Source organism: Solenopsis invicta, chromosome 6 (genome assembly GCF_016802725.1).
Source record: "Solenopsis invicta isolate M01_SB chromosome 6, UNIL_Sinv_3.0, whole genome shotgun sequence".
NCBI classification, from domain to species: Eukaryota; Metazoa; Arthropoda; class Insecta; order Hymenoptera; family Formicidae; genus Solenopsis; species Solenopsis invicta.
The window spans coordinates 4075488-4101797 of NC_052669.1; the positions used below are offsets into that span (position 1 = coordinate 4075488).

At 32.1% G+C, this 26310-nt stretch overlaps 1 protein-coding gene and 1 long non-coding RNA gene across 5 annotated transcripts; one reads left to right on the forward strand and one right to left on the reverse strand.

Moving 5' to 3' along the window:
• Positions 1 to 265: 265 nt before the first annotated feature.
• LOC105193899 (juvenile hormone acid O-methyltransferase) lies at positions 266 to 26310 on the forward strand. 4 transcript variants are annotated; one of them, XM_039451323.1, is made up of 9 exons: positions 266 to 404; positions 3050 to 3310; positions 3580 to 3751; positions 6865 to 6997; positions 20544 to 20691; positions 22697 to 22868; positions 25277 to 25409; positions 25575 to 25722; positions 25862 to 26310. In XM_039451323.1, exons 2-9 carry the CDS (start codon positions 3124 to 3126, stop codon positions 26041 to 26043), a joined length of 1275 nt encoding a protein of 424 aa, XP_039307257.1. In that variant the 5' UTR covers positions 266 to 404; positions 3050 to 3123; the 3' UTR covers positions 26044 to 26310. The 4 variants fall into 4 exon arrangements, with proteins under 4 accessions (XP_039307257.1, XP_039307258.1, XP_039307260.1 ...); XM_039451324.1 differs by lacking the exon at positions 6865 to 6997 and adding an exon at positions 20246 to 20378; XM_039451326.1 differs by lacking the exons at positions 3580 to 3751; positions 6865 to 6997 and adding exons at positions 18183 to 18354; positions 20246 to 20378.
• Positions 1752 to 6869, reverse strand: LOC120358187. The gene is made up of 2 exons (XR_005575136.1): positions 5949 to 6869; positions 1752 to 5583 (listed from the first exon to the last, which is right to left on the reverse strand). It is a non-coding gene; the product is annotated as an uncharacterized LOC120358187 (long non-coding RNA).

Below are 26310 nucleotides of genomic sequence, written 5' to 3' on the forward strand. Positions count from 1 at the left end.
TAAATAGTTTTGTTAACGTCACTAAATTTGTTTTCCTAATATGTTAATAAATAATTTTGTATAGTTTGAAGTATATGTGAAAAACCACAGAACAATTTAACTAATAAATATTAATAAGTTTCTTGCACCTTATAATATCGTAAAGTATATAAGACGCTGCTAAGATAATACCGCGGCACAAAGTTGTCAAAATCACAGTGCAAAAGTCCGGGAAATCATGACTAGTCCAGAAGTTTACAGTGCAAATGACAACCTAATGAAATATAACGTAAAGAATATACTCGAAGAATTTGCCGAGAATCTAACAAATATGCGTGGAAAGTGTATGGACGTTGGTTGCGGTCCTGGAGATATAACAAAGAACTTATTGTTACCGGCTCTTGGCTCAGATGCACGAATAATTGGTAAAAACATACATTTTAAAAATAACAAAAAACCAACGTTAAATAATTATTTAATTTAATGATTGCATAATAACAAATAAAAGACAAGTTCGTTATACGCAAAGCAACAAAAGAGAGATATATAACCAAATATTGAACATTAGGAGATAATTATGTAAATCATTTTGATCTCTTTTAAATTAAAAAAACATGTTTTAACTGTACACAGCTTTCCTTTTTTTTCGCTATTTCATTGTTCATCTCTCTCTATTCAAATATTACATTTTGTAAAGGTACGGATATTTCGGAGAAAATGATTAAATATGCAAATGTATCATCCAATGATGAAAAACGTGTCCATTTCGAAGTACTGGATATTGAAACTAAAAATTTACCTGAAAAATATATTACTGAATTTGAGCATGTATTTCGTTTCACGCTTTGCACTATTGCTATGACATTAGGTAAGCTGGGTAATAAATATACTTTAAAATATACTCCAACCTTTATTAGTAAATGATTTAAAACAAGTGTAAATTAATCTGTGTTTTACTTTTTAAACATATTGTGCGTGTATATGCATTAACTTTAGAATTAAACAAACATTCCAAATAAATTTATGCACATATTATATACTTATTCATTACAAATTTATCAAATGTTTTATAATAAATTAAAAAACGTCTTGTTCAAAAAATATTTTTATAAATATAATATTGTTTAAAAACTAATTACATTAATTTACTTTTTTTAACAGACAAGCTTTTAAGAATATTTATCAGATACTACGACCCAATGGAACTGCGCTTTTATATATAGTAGCTTCTCATGATTTGTTTGAAGTTCTTAGAATTTTAGCGCGAGATGTTCGCTTTGAACAATATATACCAGTAAATATATTATTAATTATCATAATATATTATTCATTTATAATTATTAATGTATTATACGATTTACTTTTCATTATTCTTATTATATTTTTATTACACGTTTTATTATTACTTTATAACATTTGAATCATAAATTGTTAAATATTACTTTACATACAGGATAAGATAAGAAACGTTGGGCCGTATCATAATTCAAATAATGCTCGCAAAGAGTTGAAAGAATTACTTCAAAGCGTCGGATTTACAGTTTACCATTGTAGCTTTCGGGAAAGGAGCTATTCCGAGAAAAAATCAGAACTGTTTTTGAGTAAGTAATTTTAAAAATAACAAACAGTAAATTTAGTTTGTAGAATCACTAGGAAGAAACATTAAAAAATTTTCTTTGTCCTATTTTATCTATTTAAATTATAATTTAATAAAAAAAATTAAATATTTTTTTTTTACAGAGTCAATAATATCCATGTTGCCATTTCTTGAAGACATGCCAAATGATGTAATGGAAAAGTTCAAAAAAGTATTAATACATGAATACTTGAAAAGAAAAATTAACTACAAATCAAAGGATAATAAGGAACTTACATTAGATCTATTTACAGTGTTAGTGGTTTATGCGCAGAAAATTGTATAATACTTGTATAAACATGTACAATCATAGAAACATAGTAACACATTTGGTAGACAGCACTAACACTAATATCAACAAATGTTTATAATATTGTGGGACAGAGGATAGCATAGCGGCGATAACAGAACATACGAGTAACGAGAGACTTCACTTTGTTCCGAGTCATCTTCTCTAGAAGTTCTGTCAACGATAATTTAAAACGCGTTCATGTTTCCATCTGTTAATCCCACAATATTAATAATATAAAATAAATACCATATTATATAGATATACTATAATATAAAACATTTAATTAATAGATAATAAACTTTTTTAACATCTATCTTTATCTGAACTGATATACGTGTATCAAGTCAAATTTTAAAATATACAACTTTAAACAATAGTTACAGTGTGTGTGTTTAAATTCTTGACTCATATTCTTAACCGTCAAATGCACAAAATAATTTATATATTAAAAACAAGAGTAAATAAGAGATCACATCAAATTTCTTGCATTGACCAATTGAAAACGTTGTTTTCCTTCTTTTGGAGTTTCGAATCTGATTGTAAAAATGCATTTTTTAATGAAATTATTCTGGGGATATCTGTGCATGTAAAAGTCCCGTGAATCAATTCCATTATAACAATAAAAAAATGATGATACACATTGATGATGTAGAAAAACTGTCAAATAATTGTTTAGGCTTCATATACGGTTGCAATAGATTGTATAGAATTTCATTGAATATAAATAACGTTTTAATTTTTAATCGTTAAAGCTTATTATTTTTGTGACTGTTTTTGACAGACTGTTACATATGCATATATATACATATATATATATATATATATATATACATACAGATTAAATCTGTACATAATACTGAGGAGGACTAAATACAGCCAAAACATGTTTGTTTAATTAAAAGAAGATCAAAATAATTTATATAAAACATCTTTTTTGCTTGTTATTTGGTTGTTTATCTTTTTACTCAACAATTGCATTTTGTGCTAACTAACAACAAAACTAAATAGTTTTGTTGACGGCACTAAATTTGTTTTCCTAATATCTTAATAAGTAATTTTGTATAGTTCGAAGTATATGTAAAAAACCACAGAACAAATTAAATAATAAATTTTCATAAGTTTCTCACCATATAATATCGTAGATTATATAAGGCACTGCTAAGATAATACCGCGGCACAAAGTTGTCAAAACCACAGTGCAAAAGTCCGGGAAGTCATGACTAGTCCAGAAGTTTACAGTGCAAATGACAACCTAATGAAATATAACGTAAAGAATATACTCGAAGAATTTGCCGAGAATCTAACAAATATGCGTGGAAAGTGTATGGACGTTGGTTGCGGTCCTGGAGATATAACAAAGAACTTATTGTTACCGGCTCTTGGCTCAGATGCACGAATAATTGGTAAAAACCTACATTTTAAAAATAACAAAAAACCAACGTTAAATAATTATTTAATTCAATGATTGCATAATAACAAATGAAAGACAAGTTCGTTATACGCAAAGTAACAAAAGAGAGATATATAACCAAATATTGAACATAAGGAAATAATTATGTAAATGATTTTGATCTCTTTTAAATTAAAAAAACATGTTTTAACTGTACACAGCTTTCCTTTTTTTCGCTACTTCATTGTTCATCTCTCTATTCAAATATTACGTTTTGTCAAGGTACGGATATTTCGGAGGAAATGATTAAATATGCAAATGTAGCATCCAATGATGAAAAACGTGTCCAATTCGAAGTACTGGATATTGAAACTAAAAATTTACCTAAAAAATATATTACTGAATTTGAGCATGTATTTTCGTTTCACGCTTTGCACTGGTGCTGTGACATTAGGTGAGCTAGATAATAAATATACTTTAAAATATATTTTTATCTTTATTAGTAAACGATTTAAGGAGTAACGCCACTAGAGTCTCCAAAAGAGGCCTAATTTTGATCATTTTTTACAGAAAAACAAAAACAGTAACAAAAATCTTTTTTAAACACATATTCTACATACTTTACAGCATAAAAAAAATTTTTGTTGCATAGTTTTATTACAAAATGGCAGTGACAAACGTTGACAACGGTAACCACTTGTTTCAGAAGGTGCCTTATTACCGTACCAAAATCTGCTCCAATTTTTGATCTACAAAAAAAACCAATTTTTTTTTAATTTTTTGCGTCATTAGCTAGCAAACTAAGTACGGAAAATAATTCTTTTTGTAAAAATGACACGAGTTTGAAGAAAAAGTTCACTTCTTTGATTAAAATTTTGTAGAAATTTATGTATAAAAAAAATTTACAACGAAACCTAAAATCCGTACTTAGTTCGCTGACAAATATATTGTAGAAGATACAGTTAAAATTTCAAGTTAAACGGTCAAGATTTATGAGAGTTATAGGTACGGCAAATTTAAAAAAGTGATTTTGAGAAAAACGCGTTTAAAGTTTTATGTAACAATCAGAGATAAAAATTTTTTGTTTATCTTTAATCTGCAATGTCTGCACCTACATTTGGCCTTCCTTAGTAATATTCTCCTGCACCTCATCCCTCTTGGCAAATTTTAGAGATGATCAAGCCTCTTTTGCAGCATTTGTTAGCAAGCGCTCCGAACACATAATGCGCCGCGCATCAATTTCGAGGCAGTAATTGTAGCACTTCGGTCCAATTGTCATGCTTAACTCTTCCATAATTTTCATAACGTTTGAGTAGGTATCATTGTTTATACAAACAGGAATATTATTTGCAGTATCAAAAATAACTTTACCGCTAGAAACTGTTTTTGTAGCCATTGACAATCAAAGTTGAAACTTTCATTACTGTTTTGTGTGTAGCCACCTAAACAACGTTCAAAAAAATCTTCACTGTTTAATTCTTCATGGATTGGCTTAATAGCATCCAAAACCAGGAAAAACTGGCTTATGCTTAAATTCAGCTAATGTATTAGTGGCTTTCGTCTGCTGCAACTTACACCACGAATTACCGAATATTTACCGGGCGGTCGTTTATTGTACTATGGTCTTTCGTCTGTGGATACCTTATGATAAAAGTTTGCCCGAATCTCTCGTCTCATATTTACAATTGAATCATAATTACGACGGATAGTTAATCTAAAAAAAGAGACAATTTATCTATAAGTTTTCCAATCAATTTGCCTTTTACTCCAAGTTTTTTTGTGGATTTCTTCAAGTTGCAAAGGCGCTTACCCATTCGTTTTTGCATATGATCAATGCATTCCTTTTTCTTCTATACGTTCACTAGGAAGCTAAGAAAAGCTTACTTAAGTTTCACTCAAAGTAATTAATCCTTTTATTATTCTCGGAAGAATCTCTTCGCAAACGCTTCAAATCTTACCAAAAAGTACACTGCTTCACACTTTCAAAAATGACACTTACAGACCTGTCCTCGCTTTTATACTTTTTGTATCTTATTTCTAAGAACTTAAGGGGGAAGTCTACTGTGACAAGGGAAAAAACAGGCCGATTTTCCGAATTTTTTTTCTAACAAAATATGACTCGTACATTAATTTAAATTAAACCGTCATCTTTATTAAATATTCAAGTATTTGTAAAAAAATTTTTAAGTCGAAATATTCAAAATTGTCGTCGTGGCAATCCTTCAAGCGCAGGTCCGTTTTTTTAGGTGCCCAAACGGTGTACATGAAATCTCACGTCTAGGTGATCTAAAACAAAAAAAATATGGTTATTATCTACATAGTATTGACTCTCGTCAATCCTCTGACGGAGGAGTTTGTCGATAAAAAATTTTGGCGCCGAAAAAAAAATTCTTGAAATTTTTTTTTATTTTTTTGCCCAAATTTGATGTTATTATTGTTTATAACAATTAAACAAAAAACGATATCAAAAAAAATGCTCCGTCAGACAAGAGACACTATTCCAGAGAATATGTGATTAAAATTTCAAGTCGATTCATTCATTAGAACTCGAGATATCGTGTACACCGTATTGAAAAACTTAGTTTCGAGAAAAACGTTTAAAGTTTCAGCATTAGTTTTTTTAATGAAAAAATCATTTTTAAGCTTCTTACCATTAATCGCCCATTCCTGCTTCATATAGTACACCTTCTTCTTCAAGGAAATCCTCTTCGAGTGCCGATTGCGCCGTTCTTCTTTCGATTCTCCCTTCTTTTGAAGCGTCAAACGACCGTTCGTTTGCTTGTGATATTCTCGTCCACGGTGTTGCATAAATTGAAGGCGTTTGGTCCAATTTTGATGTTCATAACGTCCATCATTTTGAGGATGCTGGAGTAGCCTTCATTGAAAATGCTCGCAGCACAATACGACGCAATATCGAAGGTTTTTGCGCCGCTGAATGTTTGTTTCGGAGCTAACGACCAGATCATCGCATTCAGGCTCTCGTTGCTGTTCTGTGTATATTCTCCAACACAACGTGTCAACAAATTTTCGACTTGGAGTATTAGAAATGTTAGAAATTGAATTGCAAGTCACTACGCTGTACCCGCCGAACAGATAGGAATTTGCCGCAGGTACGCGTTTTGGAGTGCTTCGGTAAAAAGTCGAGATTTTAATGAAGAAAAATTTAGCCGGCTATAACACCTAATGTACCTTATTTTAGAGGGTTCAAAGTATTTTTTAAGCCAATAAACAAAAAATTGATTTTTTGAAAATTTTACAGTAGACTTCCCCCTTAAAGTATGATTTAAACAAAAAAAACTCATTTTTTTTTTAATTCAAGTGGCGTTACCTCTTAAAACAAATGTAAATTAATCTGTTTTTTATTTTTCAAACATATTGTGCGTGTATATGCATCAATTTTAGAATAAAACAAAAATTCCATATAAATTTATGCATATAATATGTACTTATTCATTACATGTTTATTAAATGTTTTATATTAAATTAAGAAATGCTTTGTTCAAAAAATATTTTTATAAACATAATATTGTTTAAAAATTAATTACATTAATTTACTTTATTTAACAGACAAGCTTTTAAGAATATTTATCAAATACTACGACCCAATGGAACTACGCTTTTATATATGATGGCCTCTCATGATATGTTTGAAGTTCTTAGAATTTTAGCGCGAGACGTTCGCTTTGAACAATATATACCGGTAAATATATTATTAATTATCATAATATATTATTCATTTATAATTATTAATGTATCATACAATTTATTTGTCATTACTTTTATTATATTTTTATTACACGCTTTATTATTGCTTTATAACTTTTGAATCATAAATTGCTAATTATTACTTTACATGTTTATACAGGATAAGATAAAAAACATTGGCTCGTATCATGATTCAAAGAATGCTCGCAAAGAGTTGAAAGAATTACTTCAAAGCGTCGGATTTACAGTTCACCATTGTAGCCTTCGGGAGGCGAGCTATTCTGAGAAAAAATTAGAACATTATTTGAGTAAGTAATTTTAAAAATAACAAACAGTAAATTTAATTTGTAGAATCATTAGGAAGAATCATTAAAAATTTTCTTTGTCTTATTTTTATCTATTTAAATTATAATTTATTTAAAAAAATTTATATACCTTTTTTTACAGAATCAGTAATATCCTTGTTGGCATTTCTTGAAATCATGCCAAATGATGTAATGGAAAAGTTCAAAAAAGTATTAATACATGAATACTTGAAAAGAAAAATTAACTACAAATCAATAGATAATAAGGAACTTACATTAGATCTATGTACAGTGTTAGTGGTTTATGCGCAGAAGATTGTATAACAATTGTATAAGCATGTATACAATCATAGAAACATAGTAACACATTTGGTAAACAGCACTAACACTAATATTAACAAATGTTTATAATATTGTGGGACAGAGGATAGCATAGCGGCGATAACAGTAGATACGAGTAACGAGAGACTTCACTTCGTTCCGAGTCATCTTCTCTAGAAGTTCTGTCAACGATAATTTAAAACACGTTCGTGTTTCCTTCTGTTAATCCCACAATATTAATAATATAAAATAAATACCGTATTATATAGATATACTATAATATAAAACATTTAATTAATAGATAATAATAATTTCTTAACATCCATCTTTATATGTACTGATACGTGTATCAAGTCAAATTTTAAAATATACAACTTTAAACAATAGTTACAGTGTGTGTGTGTTTAAATTCTTGACTTATATTCTTAACCGTCAAATGCACAAAATAATTTATATATTAAAAACAAGAGTAAATAAGAGATCACATCAAATTTCTTGCACTGACCAATTGAAAACGTTATTTTCCTTCTTTTGGAGTTTTGAATTTGATTGTAAAAATGCACTTTTTAATGAAATTATTCTGTGGATCTCTGTGCATGTAAAAGTCCCGTGAATCAATTTCATTATAACAATAAAAAAATAATGATACACATTGATGATGTAGAAAAACTATCAAATAATTGTTTAGGTTTCATATTCGGTTGCAACAGATAGTATAGAAATTCATCGAATATAAATAACGTTTTAATCGTTAAAGCTCATTATTCTTCTGACTGTTTCTGACAGACTATTACATATGCACATATATTGATTAAATCTGTACATAATACTAAGGAGGGCTAACTACATGTTTGTTTAATAAAAAGGATATCAAAATAATTTATATAAAACATCTTTTTTGCTCGTTATTTGGTCATTTTTCTATTCAACAATTGCATTTTGTGCTAACTAACAACAAAACTAAATAGTTTGGTTGACGGCACTAAATTTTTTTTCCTAATATGTTAATGAATAATTTTGTGTAATTTAAAGTATATGTAAAAAAATCACAGAATAATTTAAATAATAAATATTAATAAGTCTCTTGTACCATGTAATATCGTAGAGTATATAAGGCGCTTCTAAGACAATACCGCGGCACATTGTTTTCAAAACAGTACAAAAGTCCGGGAAATTATAACAAGTCCAAAAGTTCACAGTGCAAATGATAACCTAATGAAATATAATATAGCGTATAGTATATACTCGAAGAATTTGCCTAGAGTCTAATAAATACTACATGGGCTGAAAAGTCCCGGGATTTTTAATGAAAACAAGCGTTTTTGGGCAAAGTTATATTTATTCTTCAACATAGTTGCCTTCGAATGCGATACACTTGGTATAGCGATTTTCTAACATTTCGATGCCCTTTCTGTAGTACGAAACGTCCAAGCCTTCGAAATATGCCTCGGTTTCCGCAATGACTTCCTCAAACAATGTGAATCTCTTTCCCTGGAGCCACCGCTTAGGCTGTGTTCAGATTCTTCACCCGGGTGCACCCAGGTATTATTCTACCCTTGTTTAACATTCAGTAAACAACAAAGATAAAACAACATCTAGGTGCACCCGGGTGGGGAATCTGAACGCACCCTAGAGATTTGGGAACAGATAATAGTCGTTGGGGGCCAAGTCTGGAGAATACGGCGGGTGAGCAACCGATTTGAATCGTAATTAGTCCAATTTGGCTATCGCTTTCAAAGATGTGTTTGACGGTGCGTTATCGTGATGATACAGAACTTTTTTCTTTGCCGTATATGGGGCCGTTTTTTTTTTATTTTGGCGTTCAGTTTGTCCAATAAGGCTGCATAATACTCTCCTGTAGCTGTTCTTCCCTTCTGCAGGTAAAATTATGCCATGCGCATCCCAAAAAACGGAGGCCAAAACCTTCCCGGCCGAGCGTTGGTCTTTTGATCGCTGTGGTCGGCTTTCGTGGCTTTTCATCCACTCTGCAGACGGCCTATTGGACTCACAAGAAAGATTTGCAAACCCGGAAATTCAAAAAAATCTGAAATTTGGTGTACAGATAGAGGAGTCCATCCGTAATATAAAAATATTTTTTGTTTGCGCCCAATTTCAGTTTAAGGGGGTGAAACACTCTTTTGAAAAAATCGGTTTTTTTCATTCCAAGCGAATATTGTCGAAACTATAAAAGATAAAAAAAAATGTTCTGAATAAAAGTTGAATGGTTCGAAGAGTACTTTACAACAATAAAAAAATTTTTTTTGTTATTGTTTAACAAAATAACCTCACCACCCAACGTTTTTTTTAATTAAAAAAATTTTTTTTCAGCCAAATTAAAGCTTATTTTTATACAAATTCAACCATATATAATAAAGTGTCATTCCTATGTACCATTCTTGAAAAATAATAAACTCTTATGCACGCTATATGCACCTTGTTCATGTGCTCAATTTTTCCCGCTCATCGCGTGGTACGCGAAAGAGCGTTAAAAACAAATGAGTATAGTACAAAGAATATTAAAATAAGAGTTTTTTAATAATAATAATAATTGAAATAATAAAATAATAATGAGTTTTTTGAACTCGACTGCTAAAATCAGTCAAATATCTTTGGCGATGTCAAAGTATGTACGTAATACTTCGTACAATTAAAAACGAGTTATAAATAAAGAAATTATTTTCGCAAAATATCGTTTATTTAATTTTGACTGTAGAACAGTTGATTGCAACGGTCAATGTATTTTATTGACGAATGTTAGGCAACCCAAAAATTCAGTAAACTTTTAAAAATATTGTGTGTAAGTAGAATAGTTCACAAAATTATTTTTTGCTTTTACCAAATTACATCTTTATGGGATGAAATCACTTCTTGAAGAAAATGTACATTTTCTTTTCAGCGAAATAACTATCGAAAATGGTGACATGTATAAGAAAACGTTTAAACGAAAGTTGCATCTTGTTTTCTTTTGCTCTACGCAATTAAGTATAGATAAGAATGAAAATATTCGTGTTATTCAAGTTACCTCTATCACCAACCCTTAAAATTAATTTTTTATTCTTCGTAAATTTATATGAAAATCTCCATACCCCTTTTCACACTTTTCATAATCATTTTTTGTGATATTTCTTATAAATGAAAAAAAATCAGTATAATTCATTGAATACTTAAAGTCTGTTTAGCAGCTTCATTAATCAAATGGTTTCAAACAGAGATATTTAATTATTATTAACATACATTTCACATAGCTTTCAATTATTTAAGCACGACAATGTTATATGTATATTGACGACAACATAAAAGATAAAAGTATTTAAAATAAATCATTGACGAAGCATAATAATAGCAACGTACATTACTTGAATTTTATTTTATTACACTATTATGCAAACCGCACAATAAAAAAGGTAAAACTATTTTTTAACGTTAAAATATATAATTTTACGTATTTTTATGTAACCATACATATTTGCTTACAGTTGTATATGTAGATAGATATATATTTCTGTTCAGTTTACAAAAGATTGCCAAGAAAAGGTCTTACATTAGTTTACAATATTACTCTAAAATCCATGCATCCATCCACACAATTCTACGCGCTCGCTACCTATTCTTTATCTCCCTATTCTCTACCTATATACATTTCTATACACTTTAAATATTTTACCTTTTACATTTTTAAAAATTGTATATGTATAATGATTACACATGATTAAAAAATTATGTGCAATTATTATGTGTAACTATCATATAGTTTTCATATACATATATTTATATATAATTATATATGATTACATACAAAATATGCCTATATATATTAAAATATATATAATTATAAGTATGCATTATTTTAAACAACAAATATAATCCGTAATTTTTGTACAATAGTATCTGCGTTTTGTATTAGATAACTCTAAAAGGGTACGATACAAATAAATAAAAGATAAAAATATTTTTTACCCGGAAAAAGACTTTATATATATATATATAATTATAAATAATTGTATATAGAAGTTTTTCTTGTGTAATTTATACTTTATTGACTTCTATTTATTTATTTGTAACTTGTAAGCAATTGTACATGCTTTGTTGTTTTATCCTGCAAGAGTTATCTAGTACAAAACCCTGGTACTATAAAAATTACGGATTATATTGTTTACAGTAATGATAATCTTCATAAAAATGTTTGAAACACAAATACTCGCCACACCATGCACAGCGCATAAAAGCGGCTTTTCCATAAACACTACATTTAGGTATATGCTTTTCAGTTTTAAAATAACAAAATTCCATGAGATTTTGAAAATGTTTGGAACGCGTTTCCAAATATCCGCTTTTATACCACAAATATTTGAAAAAATTTTTGAATCTAGGAGAAGAAAACTGATTATGTGTTAAAGATTGTAATTTAATTATTTCATTACGGGAGGGCAAATTAATATCTTCCTCTTGAAGAATTACATTATCTGAAAACGTTCGCATAAAATTTTTCCAAATTCGGAATCCGTAGACGTCAACAGGTCGTCAACATACAAGTGCGACTTAAGAATGCTGGCCGCTTCCGGAAATGCGAGACGTTCGTCATCTGCGAGTTGATGCACCGTGCGAATTACGAGGAACGGCGACGAGGCTACGCCGAATGTTAGGGTGTTAAGTTGTAACATCTCGATTTTATTGTCTCTGCGCCAAAGGATCCGCTGATATCGTTTATCTTCTTCGTGTGCTAATACCTGGGTAAACATCTTTTTGATGTCCGCCGAAATAACGTATCTATACGCGCGGAATCAAATTAAATGTGAGATCAGCTTATTTTGTATCGTCGGCCCTGTCAACAACGTATCGTTCAAGAATACGCCGTTGCTCGTTTTTGCCGACGCGTCAAATACTATACGAACCTTGGTAGTATCGCTCAATTTTTTAATTACCGCATGGTGCGACATATAGTATCCGTCGTCGCTAGCATCCTCTACACGGGACATATGTTTTAACTCGAGATATTCCTCTATCACGCGAGTATATTCTTGCTTCAAATTTATATCCGCGTCAAGCTTCCTTTCCAATGCGGTTAATCGCTTGAGCGCGATGGATCGCGATTCGCCCAGACGCTTGTCTGCCTTGCAAAATGGCAAACGGACGATATAACGGCCCTGCGCATCACGTGAAACAGTCTTTGTGTAATATTCCTCGCATTCGTTTTCCTCCCGCGATCTCGGCTTATTGGACGCAACTTCCTCCACAACCCAAAATCTAGTTATTAAATTTTCGAGATTTGTCAAATAACACGTTGTTTTAGGAAACTTAATATTTGTACCGCCGGTGACTACCCAGCCGAGCCGCGTTTTCTGCAGGTAGAGATCGTGTCTCTCGCTCGACAAATTTATTTGTCCGACGGAGAATAGCGACAGCGTCGCTCCCGATCCGATTAACAAGTCGACGGGACGCGGTAGATGAAACTCCGGATCCGCGAGTTTAATGTTTTTCGGCAATTTTATCGTCTCGGGCAGAAAAACTTCCGATCAGATCCGCGATCACCGGGATAGTCAAGCATGTCAAAGCCTTGCTGTATTTATCGTGTACCGATTGTATTTCAATTTGCACCACTCCCCTCGAATAGGTATTCAAATTATTTAACATGCCGATCGGCAATGAGTGCGAGAGTACTCGTACATCTAAATGTCTCACGATATTTTCCGAGATAAAATTTGCAGTGGCGCATGTGTCCAATAAGGCTCGACATTTGATTAATTTACCCCGACAATCGCATATGTCCACGAGTGTGCTCGTTAATAATTGCAGCGAAGAAGTTTGTAACGTTGCGAGACTCGTCCCTTTTTGTTCTATGTCCTTGTCTAGTCAGTCTTTTTTCGTGTCGTCGGTCGTTGCCGAACTCGGTTTACCTGCGGCCGCGTAATTATCGACGTGCAAAAGTGTATTATGCCGTTTTTGGCATATTGTGCAACTCGAAAATTTGCAAGCGGTACCCCGGTGCGACCGTAGACAATTATAGCAGATTTTAGCGTTTTTCACGACGTCGATGCGCTTTTAAGCGGACAATTGTTTGAATTTTTTGCACGTGTAAAGCGGATGGCGGGCCGTCTTACACGCTACACAATTGCGCGTCGCATTTGATAAGAAAGCTCAATTCGCGAACTTTTTCCGTTTAGCGGGCGGTTCGTCCTTACTTTTTTCTGCTTCCGCCGATTTCGATCTCTCCCGCTTTGAGGCGCAAACCGCGGTTTTGTACAAAAACTCGTACATTTGATTCGGCTTTGGAAACTCGTCTCTTTCGAGAGTCGTCTCCCATTTTTCCAATGTACTTTTTGGGAACTTGCTCTCAAGTATATGAACTATCATCTCCAGACCGACGAACGCGCCTAACGAGTTTATTGACGCGACGTATTGCTGCGTATCGTCCGCGAGCTTGCTTAAATCGTTTGTCGTCTCTTTTTCTAACGTCGGTAAATTTAATATCAATGCGAGGTGTCGCGAAATAAGGATCCGTTTCACCTCGTAAAATCGCTCTAGTAATCCCCATGCGTTGGAATAATTAATTCCTCCGACTTCGAGGATTTTCACCTTGTTGGCGGCTTCACCTATCAACGCGGATTTTAAGTAATGTAACTTATCGATTTCTGTTAAGTCCGTTTGCGAACCTATCATATTATTGAACGCGTTCCGGAAAGAGAGCCAGTTTTCATACTTGCCGTCGAACGTAGGCAAAGGCGCATCCGGTAATTTAATTTTTCGCTTTTTAGCCGGGTTCGCGAGGCTTGCACAACCGCTTCGTGTCTCTTCGGTCGATATACCGCTTACCGAATCCGACGCACTCGGTGTATTCAAAACGTTTTCGATTCTGCCGGCGAGCGCGTAAAAAGGGTCTTGAATGTTCGTAAACTCGTTTACGTGCACATCGCTTGGATCTAACACCGCGAGCTCGTCATTGTAATTTTTGTACGCGTGATATAGATCTCTCAAGCGCGCTATCCGTAATTTTAACAAGGCGTTGTCCACCTTGCCTTTATCGAGGAAATTAGATAAGTTTGTTATCTGTGATTTTAAGGACGTACGCCTTTGAATAATAGTAATTTCGGTTGAGGCATACCGGTTGCACATTTTAGGTGTCGGTGCAACTTTTGTGTTTGGCTAATCAAATAATGCAGTCCCTCAATGGTGGCGCGTGTTCGTCTGGGTTCGATACACCTCACAAGTGCATATGGGGTGTACACAAAGTGGACCTGAGAAAATAGTCGGAGCCAGTTTGTGTGCCACCGGTAAGGTAGCACACCGGTGCGCCCCAGCCGAAATCGCTATAAGTATCTTAATCTTGTCCGCCATCGTATCGCGATTTAGATTAATAAATCAAAAAAATGACCTATGTATCTCGGCTGTGAGAAGTACGTACGTACGTATCGACAGGAGTGTCTCGTTGTTCTCTGGCTCTGGTGTGTGGAAGGCGATCGTTTGCGTCTCGTATCTTCGTGTGAATTGCCCACACCTCACAGGAGGCACCAAAATGTTTTGCAGGAGAAAAAAAACTTAATTTTCCTCACTGTAGTTTGAATGGTTATACAGTTTATTTCGAGTACAATGTAATGAGGTACCGTTCACGCGCGTTTGATTTCGTCGAGCTCGTGGCTTCGACAATCGCTCTTTCCAAACGCTAACGCGTGTCTCAGGCGACCGAGTCTCGACGCGCCTAAAAGTAACGGTCCTGGGTCTAAGGACCGTCGCCTGGGAACCGCTACCCTGAGTCTCTACTCCTGGTTCGTCTCGACGAGAAGACAAGACTTCGCGCACTCGTCCGCTACTTCTTCGATTTGCGAAATAAGTTTCACGCACTCTTGCACTCGGGCTGCTGGGACAGGCAAAAGAGCGCCTCAGGGTTTTGTCCACCGAATATATGGTATACCCGCGGAGGTCCTCGCGTGCTCGTCCGGATTTGCGGAGACGATTCGCGCCCTTGTCCGGATAGGCCGCTTAGATCTTTAATTTCGTGACCGCGACGAATCCGCGTAAAGCGGCTAAATCAATCGTCGACCAAAGAATAGGCTTCGGATTATGGTCACCGATATGCTTCAACTATCGCCGCTTCCGGCTCAAGATCTTCGCAATTTCAACCCGCGTTCGACAGGATAATTGCTTCCTGATGGCACGCGGCTCCGCGTCTTCAAAGCCGCAACGCCGTAGCGTCGTGCCAGATGTCCCAAAAGCAACCGCGGTCCACTTCAAATTCGGTGAGTTCGGAAATTTTTATAATTATGTACTATATAGATGTATGGACGTGTCGGTACGCTTTGTCGTGCACGACGATATGTGTATGTATGCGTGTGTGCTGTATGTGTACGCCACTTAACAATCTTTAAATGTAAATTGCGTTCAGAATGCGGTGATTTTTCGAGAAACAATTCAGTGTACTTTTTTAAACTTCCAAATCCACGATTTACTTGCCCTGAATTCGAGTAGATCTACTTGATCTTTTGCCTCCAAGGCCCATAATCTTAAATTCATATCATGAATGATAGATTTTTTATCACAAGCTTCTTGAAATTTGTGCAGTACATATTCCGTAATAAATGCAAATTTATCTGCATTTGTTTCACCTTTTGCTATACTTGTCTCCCACCTGTATAGTTGCTGATAAGATTTAACCTTGCAGAACTTGTGTTGTACTGCACGTAAAGTTCTACCTTTTTTCTACTTTTCCACAGCATTTCTCTTATAACTGTAGTCGACTACGCCTCCTTTATCATTAACAATGCTCTGTTCAGGCTCGAAACTGCCTTCATTTTCTTCTTTTCCTTCAGGCGTAATATATTCTACAACTTGCGTGGTATGTGGCTCCGATGGATCGTTAAAATCAAGCACGTAATCATGATCTATCAATATTACTGAACGTGTGTCCTGAGCTTTTTGTAAAATACTTTTAATTTTGTCATGTACTTCAATTTCCATTGGTGTTATAAGTGTTTGTGTTATACTCGCAATTTGAAACGTAGTAGCTAACATGTTTATTACGTTTGCTACATTAAACGGCGTCATTTTAAAGAAATTTCAGTCAAGTAATGATTACTAACTTTTCAACAGAATAGTAACTCATTGACGTTCACTGGAAATGATACTTTCTCCGACATATTTATATGACTCAAAAAACGAAATTACATGAATTTATTTACCGCGCAAATAGCTTAAACGTTAGATAATAGATTTCCAAGAAATCTCTTTATCTAATCTTATTTATCGTCTGGTATGATGGAAGATACAGTCTAGTTATCAATGTGATTGCGTTATTATACGTTGAAAAATAGAGTTCCAGACGATATCTTATTTACCGTCTGGTATACAAAATTAAAAAGCGCAGTCGCGTCTTGCGCCAAATGACATGCAAAGCGAAAACAGATCGAGTTTGTTTTTAATCTAGACATCAAAGTGATTTTACGTTATCAAACGTTAGAAAATAGAGTTCCAAGAAAAATTTTATTTATCATGCATAATAATGTAATAAAATAACATAATAGTGCATAAATAATGTATTGCAAAAATAATAAATTCTCTATTCATAACTCGTTTTAAATTGTACAAAGTATTACGTACATACTTTGACATCGCCAAAGATATTCGTTATTTGGTCGTTTATTTTTCTATTCAGCAATTGCATTTTGTACTAACTAACCAAAACATCAAATAGTTTTGTTGACGATACTAAATTCTTTTTTCTAATATGTCAATGAATAATTTTGTATAATTTGAAGTATATGTGAAAAACTACAAAACAATTTAAATAATAAATATTAATAAGTCTCTTGTATCATATAACATCGTAGAGCAGTGCTCGGAATTAATCTAGAGCCTAGGCTATTTCTTTTACAAGTGACGCTCTATGCTCCTGAGCCACATTTGACGCGCGGCCGGCAGCTCGGCTGTTTAACCGCGAGCGGAGTGAGGGGAGACAGTAGGCGTCGCCGTTGCCTCGGAAATCGGCTCGAAATTGGTCACTAATTTCGAGCACTGTCGTAGAGTATAAAAGAAGATACTGAGATAATACCGCAGCACATTGTTTTCAAAACCACAGTACAAAAGTCCGGGAAATCATGTCAAGTCCAGAAGTTTACAGTGCAAATGACAACCGAATGAAAAATAATATAGCGTATATACTTGAAGAATTTGCCGAGAATCTAATAAATATACGTGGAAAGTGTATGGACGTCGGTTGCGGTCCCGGAAATGCAACAAGGGATTTGCTGTTACCGGCTCTTGGCTCAGATGCACGAATAATTGGTAAAAACATACATTTTAAAAATAACAAAAAACCAACGTTAAATAATTATTTAATTCAATGATTGCATAATAACAAATGAAAGACAAGTTCGTTATACGCAAAGCAACAAAAGAGAGATATATAACCAAATATTGAACATAAGAAGATAATTATGTAAATCATTTTGTTTTCTTTTAAATTAAACAAACATGTTTTAACTGTACACAGCTTTCCTTTTTTTGCTCGCTACTTCATTGTTCATCTCTCTATTCTTACTCTCTCAATGATTACATTTTTTGAAGGTACGGATATTTCGGAGAAAATGATTAAATATGCAAATGTAACATCCAGTGATGAAAAACGTGTCCAATTCGAAGTACTGGATATTGAAACTAAAAATTTACCTAAAAAATATATTACTGAATTTGAGCATGTATTTTCTTTTCACGCTTTGCACTGGTGCTGTGACATTAGGTAAGCTAGATAATAAATATACTTTAAAATATATTTCCATCTTTATTAGTAAACGATTTAAGGGGTAACGCCACTAGAGTCTTCAAAAAAGCCTACATTTGATTATTTTTTACAGGAAAACAAAAACAATAACACAAAATCTTTTCTAAGTACCATATTCTATATACTTTAAAATACAAAAAAAAATTTTTGTTGCAAAGTTTTATTACAAAATGGCAATGACAAAACTTGACAACGATAATCACTTGTTTTAGAAGGTGCATCACTGCCGTACTAAAATCTTCTCCAATTGTTGCTCTAAAACAAAAACCAATTTCTTTTTAGTTCTTTACGTCATTAGCTAGTGAATTAGGTACGGAAAATAATTTTTTTTTGTAAAAATGACACAAGTTTGAAGAAAAAGTGCACTTCTTTAACTAAAGTTTGGTAGAAAAGTATGCATAAAAAAAAATTTACAACGAAACGTAAAATCCGTACGTAGTTCAATGACAAGTATATTTTAGAAGCTATAGTTAAAATTTCAAGTAAATCAAGATTTATGGGAGTTATAGGAACGGTAAACTTAAAAAAAATAATTTCAAGAAAAACACGTTTAAAATTTTATGTAACAATCAAAAATAGAAATTTATTGTTTACCTTTAATCTGCAATGTCTGCACCTTACATTTGGCCTTCCCAATTTATCTTCTCCTTTACCTCATTCCTCTTGGCAAATTTTAGAGATGATCAAGCCTCTTTTGCAGCATTTGTTAGCAAGCGCTCCGAACACATAATGCGCCGCGCATCAATTTCGAGGCAGTAATTGTAGCAGTTGGGTCCAATTGTCATGCTTAACTCTTCCATAATTTTCATAATGTTTGAGTAGCTATCATTGTTTATACAAACAGCAATATAACTTGCAGTATCAAAAATAACTTTACCGCTAGAAACTGTTTTTGGAGCCATGGACGAAATCAAAGTTGAAACTTTCATTACTGTTTTGTGTGCAGCCACCTAAACAACTTTCAAGAAAATCGTCACTGTATATATCTTCATAGATTATCTTAATAGCACCCAAAACTAGGAAAAACTGGCTTATGTTTAAATTCAGCTAATGTATTAGTGGCTTTCGTCTGCTGCAACTTACACCACGAATTACCGAATATTTACTGGGCGGTCATTTATTGTGCTATCGTTTTTCGTCTGTAGATAACTTATGATAAAGGGTTGCCCAGATCTCTCGTCTTATATTTACAATTGAATCATAATTACGACGGATAGTTAATCCAAAAAGAGAGATATTTTATCCTATAAGTTTTCTAATCAATTTGCTTTTTTTCCAAGTTCTTTCGTGGGTTTTTTCAAGTTGCGAAGGCGCGTACCCATTCGTTTTTGGACATAATCAATGTATTCCTTTTTCTTCTATACGTTCACTAGGAAGCTAAAAAAATATTATTTAAGTTTTACTTTAGGTAATTAATCCTTTTATTATTCTCGGAAGAATCTCTTCGCAAACGCTTCAAATCTTACCAAAAAGTACGCTGCTTCAGACTTCCAAAAATGACACCTAGAGACATTCTTCGCTTTTAGACTTTTTGTACCTTATTTCTAAGAACTTAAAGCATGATTTAAACAAAAAAAATTGATTTTTTGAAAATTTTATAGTGGCGTTAACTCTTAAAACAAGTGTAAACTAATCTTTTTTTTATTTTTTAAACATATTGTGCGCGTATATGCATCAATTTTAAAATAAAACAAACATTCCATATAAATTTATGCATATATTATATACTTATTCATTACATGTTTATCAAATGTTTTATATTAAATTAAGAAATGGCTTGTTCAAAAAATATTTTTATAAACATAATATTGTTTAAAAATTAATTACATTAATTTACTTTTTTTAACAGACAAGCTTTTAAGAATATTTATGAAGTACTACAACCCAATGGAACCTTGCTTTTAAATATAGTAGCCTTTCAAGATATATTTGAAGTTCTTAGAATTTTAGCGCGAGACGTTCGCTTTGAACAATATATACCAGTAAATATATTATTAGTTATCACAATATATTATTTATTTATAATTATTAATGTATTATACGATTGACTTTTTATTATTTTTATAATATTTTTATTACACGTTTTATTACTGCTTTATAACTCTTAAATCATAAATTGTTACTTATTACTTTACATGTTTATACAGGATAAGATGAAAAACAGTGGACTGTATCATAATTCAAAGAATGCTCGCAAAGAGTTGAAAGAATTACTTCAAAGCGTCGGATTTACAGTTCACCATTGTAGCCTTCGGGAGGCGAGCTATTCTCAGGAAAAACCAGAACAGTTTGTGAGTAAGTAATTTTAAAAATAACAAACAGTACATTTAATTTGTAGAATCACTAGGAAAACTCATTAAAAAATTTTCTTTGTCCTATTTTATCGAATTAAATTATAATTTATTAAAAAAAACTTATATACCTTTATTTACAGAATCAATAATATCCTTTTTGGCATTTCTTGAAATCATGCCAAATGATGTAATGGAAAAGTTCAAAAAAGTATTAATACATGAATACTTGAAAAGAAAAATTAACTACAAATCAAAAGATAATAAGGAACTTACATTAGATCTATATACAGTGTTAGTGGTTTATGCGCAGAAAATTGTATAACACTTGTATAAACATGTACAATCATAAAAATATAGTAACACATTTGGTAGACAGCACTAACACTAATATTAACAAATGTTTATAATATTGTGGGACAGAGGATAGCATAGCGGCGATAACAGAACATACGAGTAACGAGAGACTTCACTTCGTTCCGAATCATCTTCTCTAGAAGTTCTGTCAACGATAATTTAAAACGCGTTCATGTTTCCTTCTAATAATTCCACAATATTAATAATATAAAATAAATACCATATTATATAGATATACTATAATATAAAACATTTAATTAATAGATAATAATAATTTCTTAACATCCATCTTTATCTTCACTGATATACGTGTATCAAGTCAAATTTAAAAATATACAACTTTAAACAATAATTACAGTGTGTGTGTTTAAATTCTTGACTCATTCTTAACCGTCAAATGCACAAAATAATTTATATATTAAAAACAAGAGTAAATAAGGGATCACAACAAATTTCTTGCATTGACCAAGTGAAAACGTTATTTTCCTTCTTTTGGAGTTTTGAACCTGATTGTGAAAATGCACTTTTTAATGAAATTATTCTGTGGATCTCTGTGCATGTAAAAGTCCCGTGAATCAATTCCATTATAACGATAAAAAAATGATGATACACATTGATGATGTAGAAAAACTGTCAAATAATTGTTTAGGCTTCATAAACGGTTGCAACAGATTGTATAAATATTCATCGAATATAAATAACGTTTTAATTTTTAATCGTTAAAGCTTATTATTCTTGTGACTGCTTTTGACAGACTGTTACATATGCATATATATATATATATATATATATATATATATATATATATATATATACAGATTAAATCTGTACATAATACTGAGGAGGACTAAATACAGCCAAAACATGTTTGTTTAATTAAAAGAAGATCAAAATAATTTATATAAAACATCTTTTTTGCTTGTTATTTGGTTGTTTATCTTTTTACTCAACAATTGCATTTTGTGCTAACTAACAACAAAACTAAATAGTTTTGTTGACGGCACTAAATTTGTTTTCCTAATATGTTAATAAGTAATTTTGTATAGTTCGAAGTGTATGTAAAAAACCACAGAACAAATTAAATAATAAATATTCATAAGTTTCTTGCACCATATAATATCGTAGAGTATATGAGGCGCTGCTAAGATAATACCGCGGCACAAAGTTGTCAAAACCACAGTGCAAAAGTCCGGGAAATCATGACTAGTCCAGAAGTTTACAGTACAAATGACAACCTAACGAAATATAACGTAAAGAATATACTCGAAGAATTTGCCGAAAATCTAACAAATATGCGTGGAAAGTGTATGGACGTTGGTTGCGGTCCTGGAGATATAACAAAGAACTTATTGTTACCGGCTCTTGGCTCAGATGCACGAGTAATTGGTAAAAACATACATTTTAAAAATAACAAAAAACCAACGTTAAATAATTATTTAATTCAATAATTGCATAATAACAAATAAAAGACGAGTTCGTTATACGCAAAGCAACAAAAGAGAGATATATAACTAAATAGTGAACATAAGAAGATAATTATGTAAATTATTTTGTTCTCTTTTAAATTAAACAAACATGTTTTTACTGTACTTTCTTTTTTTGCTCGCTACTTTATTGTTCATCTCTCTATTCAAATATTACGTTTTGTCAAGGTACGGATATTTCGGAAGAAATGATTAAATATGCAAATGTAACATCCAATGATGAAAAACGTGTCGAATTCGAAGTACTGGATATTGCAACTAAAAATTTACCTAAAAAATATATTACTGAATTTGAGCAGGTATTTTCGTTTCACGCTTTGCACTGGTGTTGTGACATTAGGTAAGCTAGATAATAAATGTACTTTAAAATATATTTTAATTTTTATTTGTAAACGATTTAAGGAGTAACGGCACTAGAGTCTCCAAAAAAAGCTTATCTTTGATCATTTTTTAAAGGAAAATGAAAACAGTAACACAAAATCTTTTTCAAGCACCATATTCTACATACTTTGTAGTATAAAAAAAATTTTTGTTGCATAGTTTTATTACAAAATGGCAGCGACAAACGTTGACAACGGTAATCACTTGTTTCGGAAGGTGCCTTATTGCCGTACCAAAATCTTCTCCAATTTTTGCTCTACAAAAAAAGAACCAATTTTTTTTTAGTTTTTTACGTCATTAGCTGGGAAACTAGGTACGGAAAATGATTTTTTTTGTAAAAATGACACAAGTTTGAAAAAAAAGTTCACTTCTTTGATTAAAGTTTTGTAGAAAATTATGTATAAAAAAAAATTCACAACAAAACATAAAATCCGTACGTAGTTCGCTGACAAATATATTGTAGAAGATACAGTTAAAACTTCAAGTAAATTGGTCAAGATTTATGAGAGTTATAGGTACGGCAAACTTAAAAAAAGTGATTTCAACAAAAACGCGTTTAAAGTTTTATGTAACAATCAGAGATAGAAATTTTTTGTTTACCTTTAATCTGCAATGTCTGCACCTACATTTGGCCTTCCTTAGTAATGTTCTCCTCCACCCTCATCCCTCTTGGCAAATTTTAAAGATGATCAAGCCTCTTTTGCAGCATTTGTTAGCAAGCGTTCCGAACACATAATGCGCCGCGCATCAATTTCGAGGCAGTAATTGTAGCATTTCGGTCCAATTGTCATGCTTAACTCTTCCATAATTTTTATAACGTTTAAGTAGCTATCATTGTTTATACAAACAGCAATATTACTTGCAGTATCAAAAATAACTTTACCGCAAGAAACTGTTTTTGAAGCTATTGAACAAATCAAAGTTGAAACTTTCATTACTGTTTTGTGTAGCCACCTAAATAACGTTCAAGAAAATCATCACTGTTTCTTCATAGATTGGCTTAATAGCACCCAAAATCAAGAAAAACTGGCTTATGCTTAAATTCAGCTAATGTATTAATGGCTTTCGCCTGCTGCCACTTACACCACGAATTACCGAATATTTACCGGGCGGTCGTTTATTGTACTATGATTTTTTGTCTGTGGATAACTTATGATAAACGGTTGTCCAGATCTCTCGTCTCATATTTACAATTGAATCATAATTATGACGGATAATTAATCTGAAAAATGAGACAATTTATCTATAAGTTTTCCAATCAATTTGCCTTTTACTCCAAGTTCTTTCGTGGATTTTTTCAAGTTGCAAAGGCGCGTATCCATTCGTTTTTGGATATGATCAATGCATTCCTTTTTCTTCTATACGTTCACTAGAAAGCTAAGAAAACCTTACTTAAGTTTCACTAAAGGTAATTAATCCTTTTATTATTCTCGGAAAAATCTCTTCGCAAATGCTTCAAATCTTACCAAAAAGTACACTGCTTCACACTTTCAAAAATGACACTTAGAGACTTGTCCTCGTTTTTATAGCTTTTGTAAGCTGGTTGAAGTTTGGAACGTTCCTGGAGCAATTTTTCAAAACTAATTTATCGCTGTTCTCCTGACACAGGGAGAAGAATATAAGGCCTAAAAAGAATGTAGAAAAGAAGCGGAACCGTACAGGTTGCGGAAAACACCCTTTCAAGCCAAAAACCACCCTCAAACCCAGTTAAAAGTTCTAGACACCGTACAAATGAATTGTCACTTTTCTCCTTTCTCTGAGAGAAGGTTATCTCTCAGAGAACCGTATCGGTTCCGCTTCTTTTCTAGAGTTGATAGCCTTTTCTCAGAGAGAGGAGAAAAACGACCATTCATTTGTACAGTGTCTAGAATTTTTTAAGTGTGTTTGAGGATGGTTTTTGGCTCGTAAAGGTGTTTTCCGCAACCTGTACGGTTCCGCTTCTTTCTACATTCTTTCTAGGCCTCATAGCCTTCTCTCTGTGTCAGGAGAACAACGACAAATTATTTTTTAAAAATCATCTAGGAACGTTCCAAACTTCAACCAGCTCCTTTTGTACCTTATTTCTAAGAACTTTCAGCATGATTTAAACAAAAAAAAACCGATTTTTTGAAAATTCAAGAGGCGTTACCTCTTAAAACAAGTGTAAATTAATCTGTTTTTTATTTTTTAAACATATTATGTGTGTATATGCATCAATTTTAGAATAAAACAAACATTCAATATAAATGTATGCATATATTATATACTTATTCATTACACGTTTATCAAATGTTTTATATTAAATTAAGAAATGCCTTGTTCAAAAAATATTTTTATAAACATAACATTGTTTAAATATTAATTACATTAATTTACTTTATTTAACAGGCAAGCTTTTAAGAATATTTATCAAATACTACGACCCAATGGAACTGCGCTTTTATATATAGTAGCCTCTCATGATATGTTTGAAGTTCTTAGAATTTTAGCGCGAGACGTTCGCTTTGAACAATATATACCGGTAAATGTATTATTAATTATCATAATATATTATTCATTTATAATTATTAATGTATCATACAATTTACTTGTCATTACTTTTATTATATTTTTATTACACGCTTTATTATTGCTTTATAACTTTTCAATCATAAATTTTTAATTATTACTTTACATGTTTATACAGGATAAGATAAAAACCATTAGCCCGTATCATGATTCAAAGAATGCTCGCAAAGAGTTGAAAGAATTACTTCAAAGCATCGGATTTACAGTTCACCATTGTAGCCTTCGGGAGACGAGCTATTCTGAGAAAAAATCAGAACAGTTATTGAGTAAGTATTTATAAAAATAACAAACAGTAAATTTAATTGGTAGAATCATAAGGAAAAATCATTAAAAATTTTTTTTGTCCTATTTTTATCTATTTAAATTAAAATTTATTAAAAAAAATGTATATACCTTTTTTTACAGAATCAGTAATATCCTTGTTGGCATTTCTTGAAATCATGCCAAATGATGTAATGGAAAAATTCAAAAAAGTATTAATACATGAATACTTGAAAAGAAAAATTAACTACAAATCAATAGATGATAAGGAACTTACATTAGATCTATATACAGTGTTAGTGGTTTATGCGCAGAAGATTGTATAACAATTGTATAAACATGTATACAATCATAGAAACATAGTAACACATTTTGTAGACAGCACTAACACTAATATTAACAAATGTTTCTAATATTGTGGGACAAAGAATAGCATAGCGGCGATAACAGAACATACGAGTAACGAGAGACTTCACTTCGTTCCGAGTCATCTTCTCTAGAAGTTCTGTCAACGATAATTTAAAACACGTTCATGTTTCCTTCTGTTAATCCCACAATATTAATAATATAAAATAAATACCATATTATATAGA

Coding starts and splice junctions, on each gene's coding strand:
- LOC105193899 (XM_039451323.1), top strand. CDS start 3,124: ATGACTAGTCCAGAAGTTTACAGTGCAAATGACAACCTAATGAAATAT. Junction 6,998..20,543: donor GCTTTGAACAATATATACCG/GTAAATATATTA, acceptor ATGTTTATACAG/GATAAGATGAAAAACAGTGG. Junction 20,692..22,696: donor AAAACCAGAACAGTTTGTGA/GTAAGTAATTTT, acceptor CGTTTTGTCAAG/GTACGGATATTTCGGAAGAA.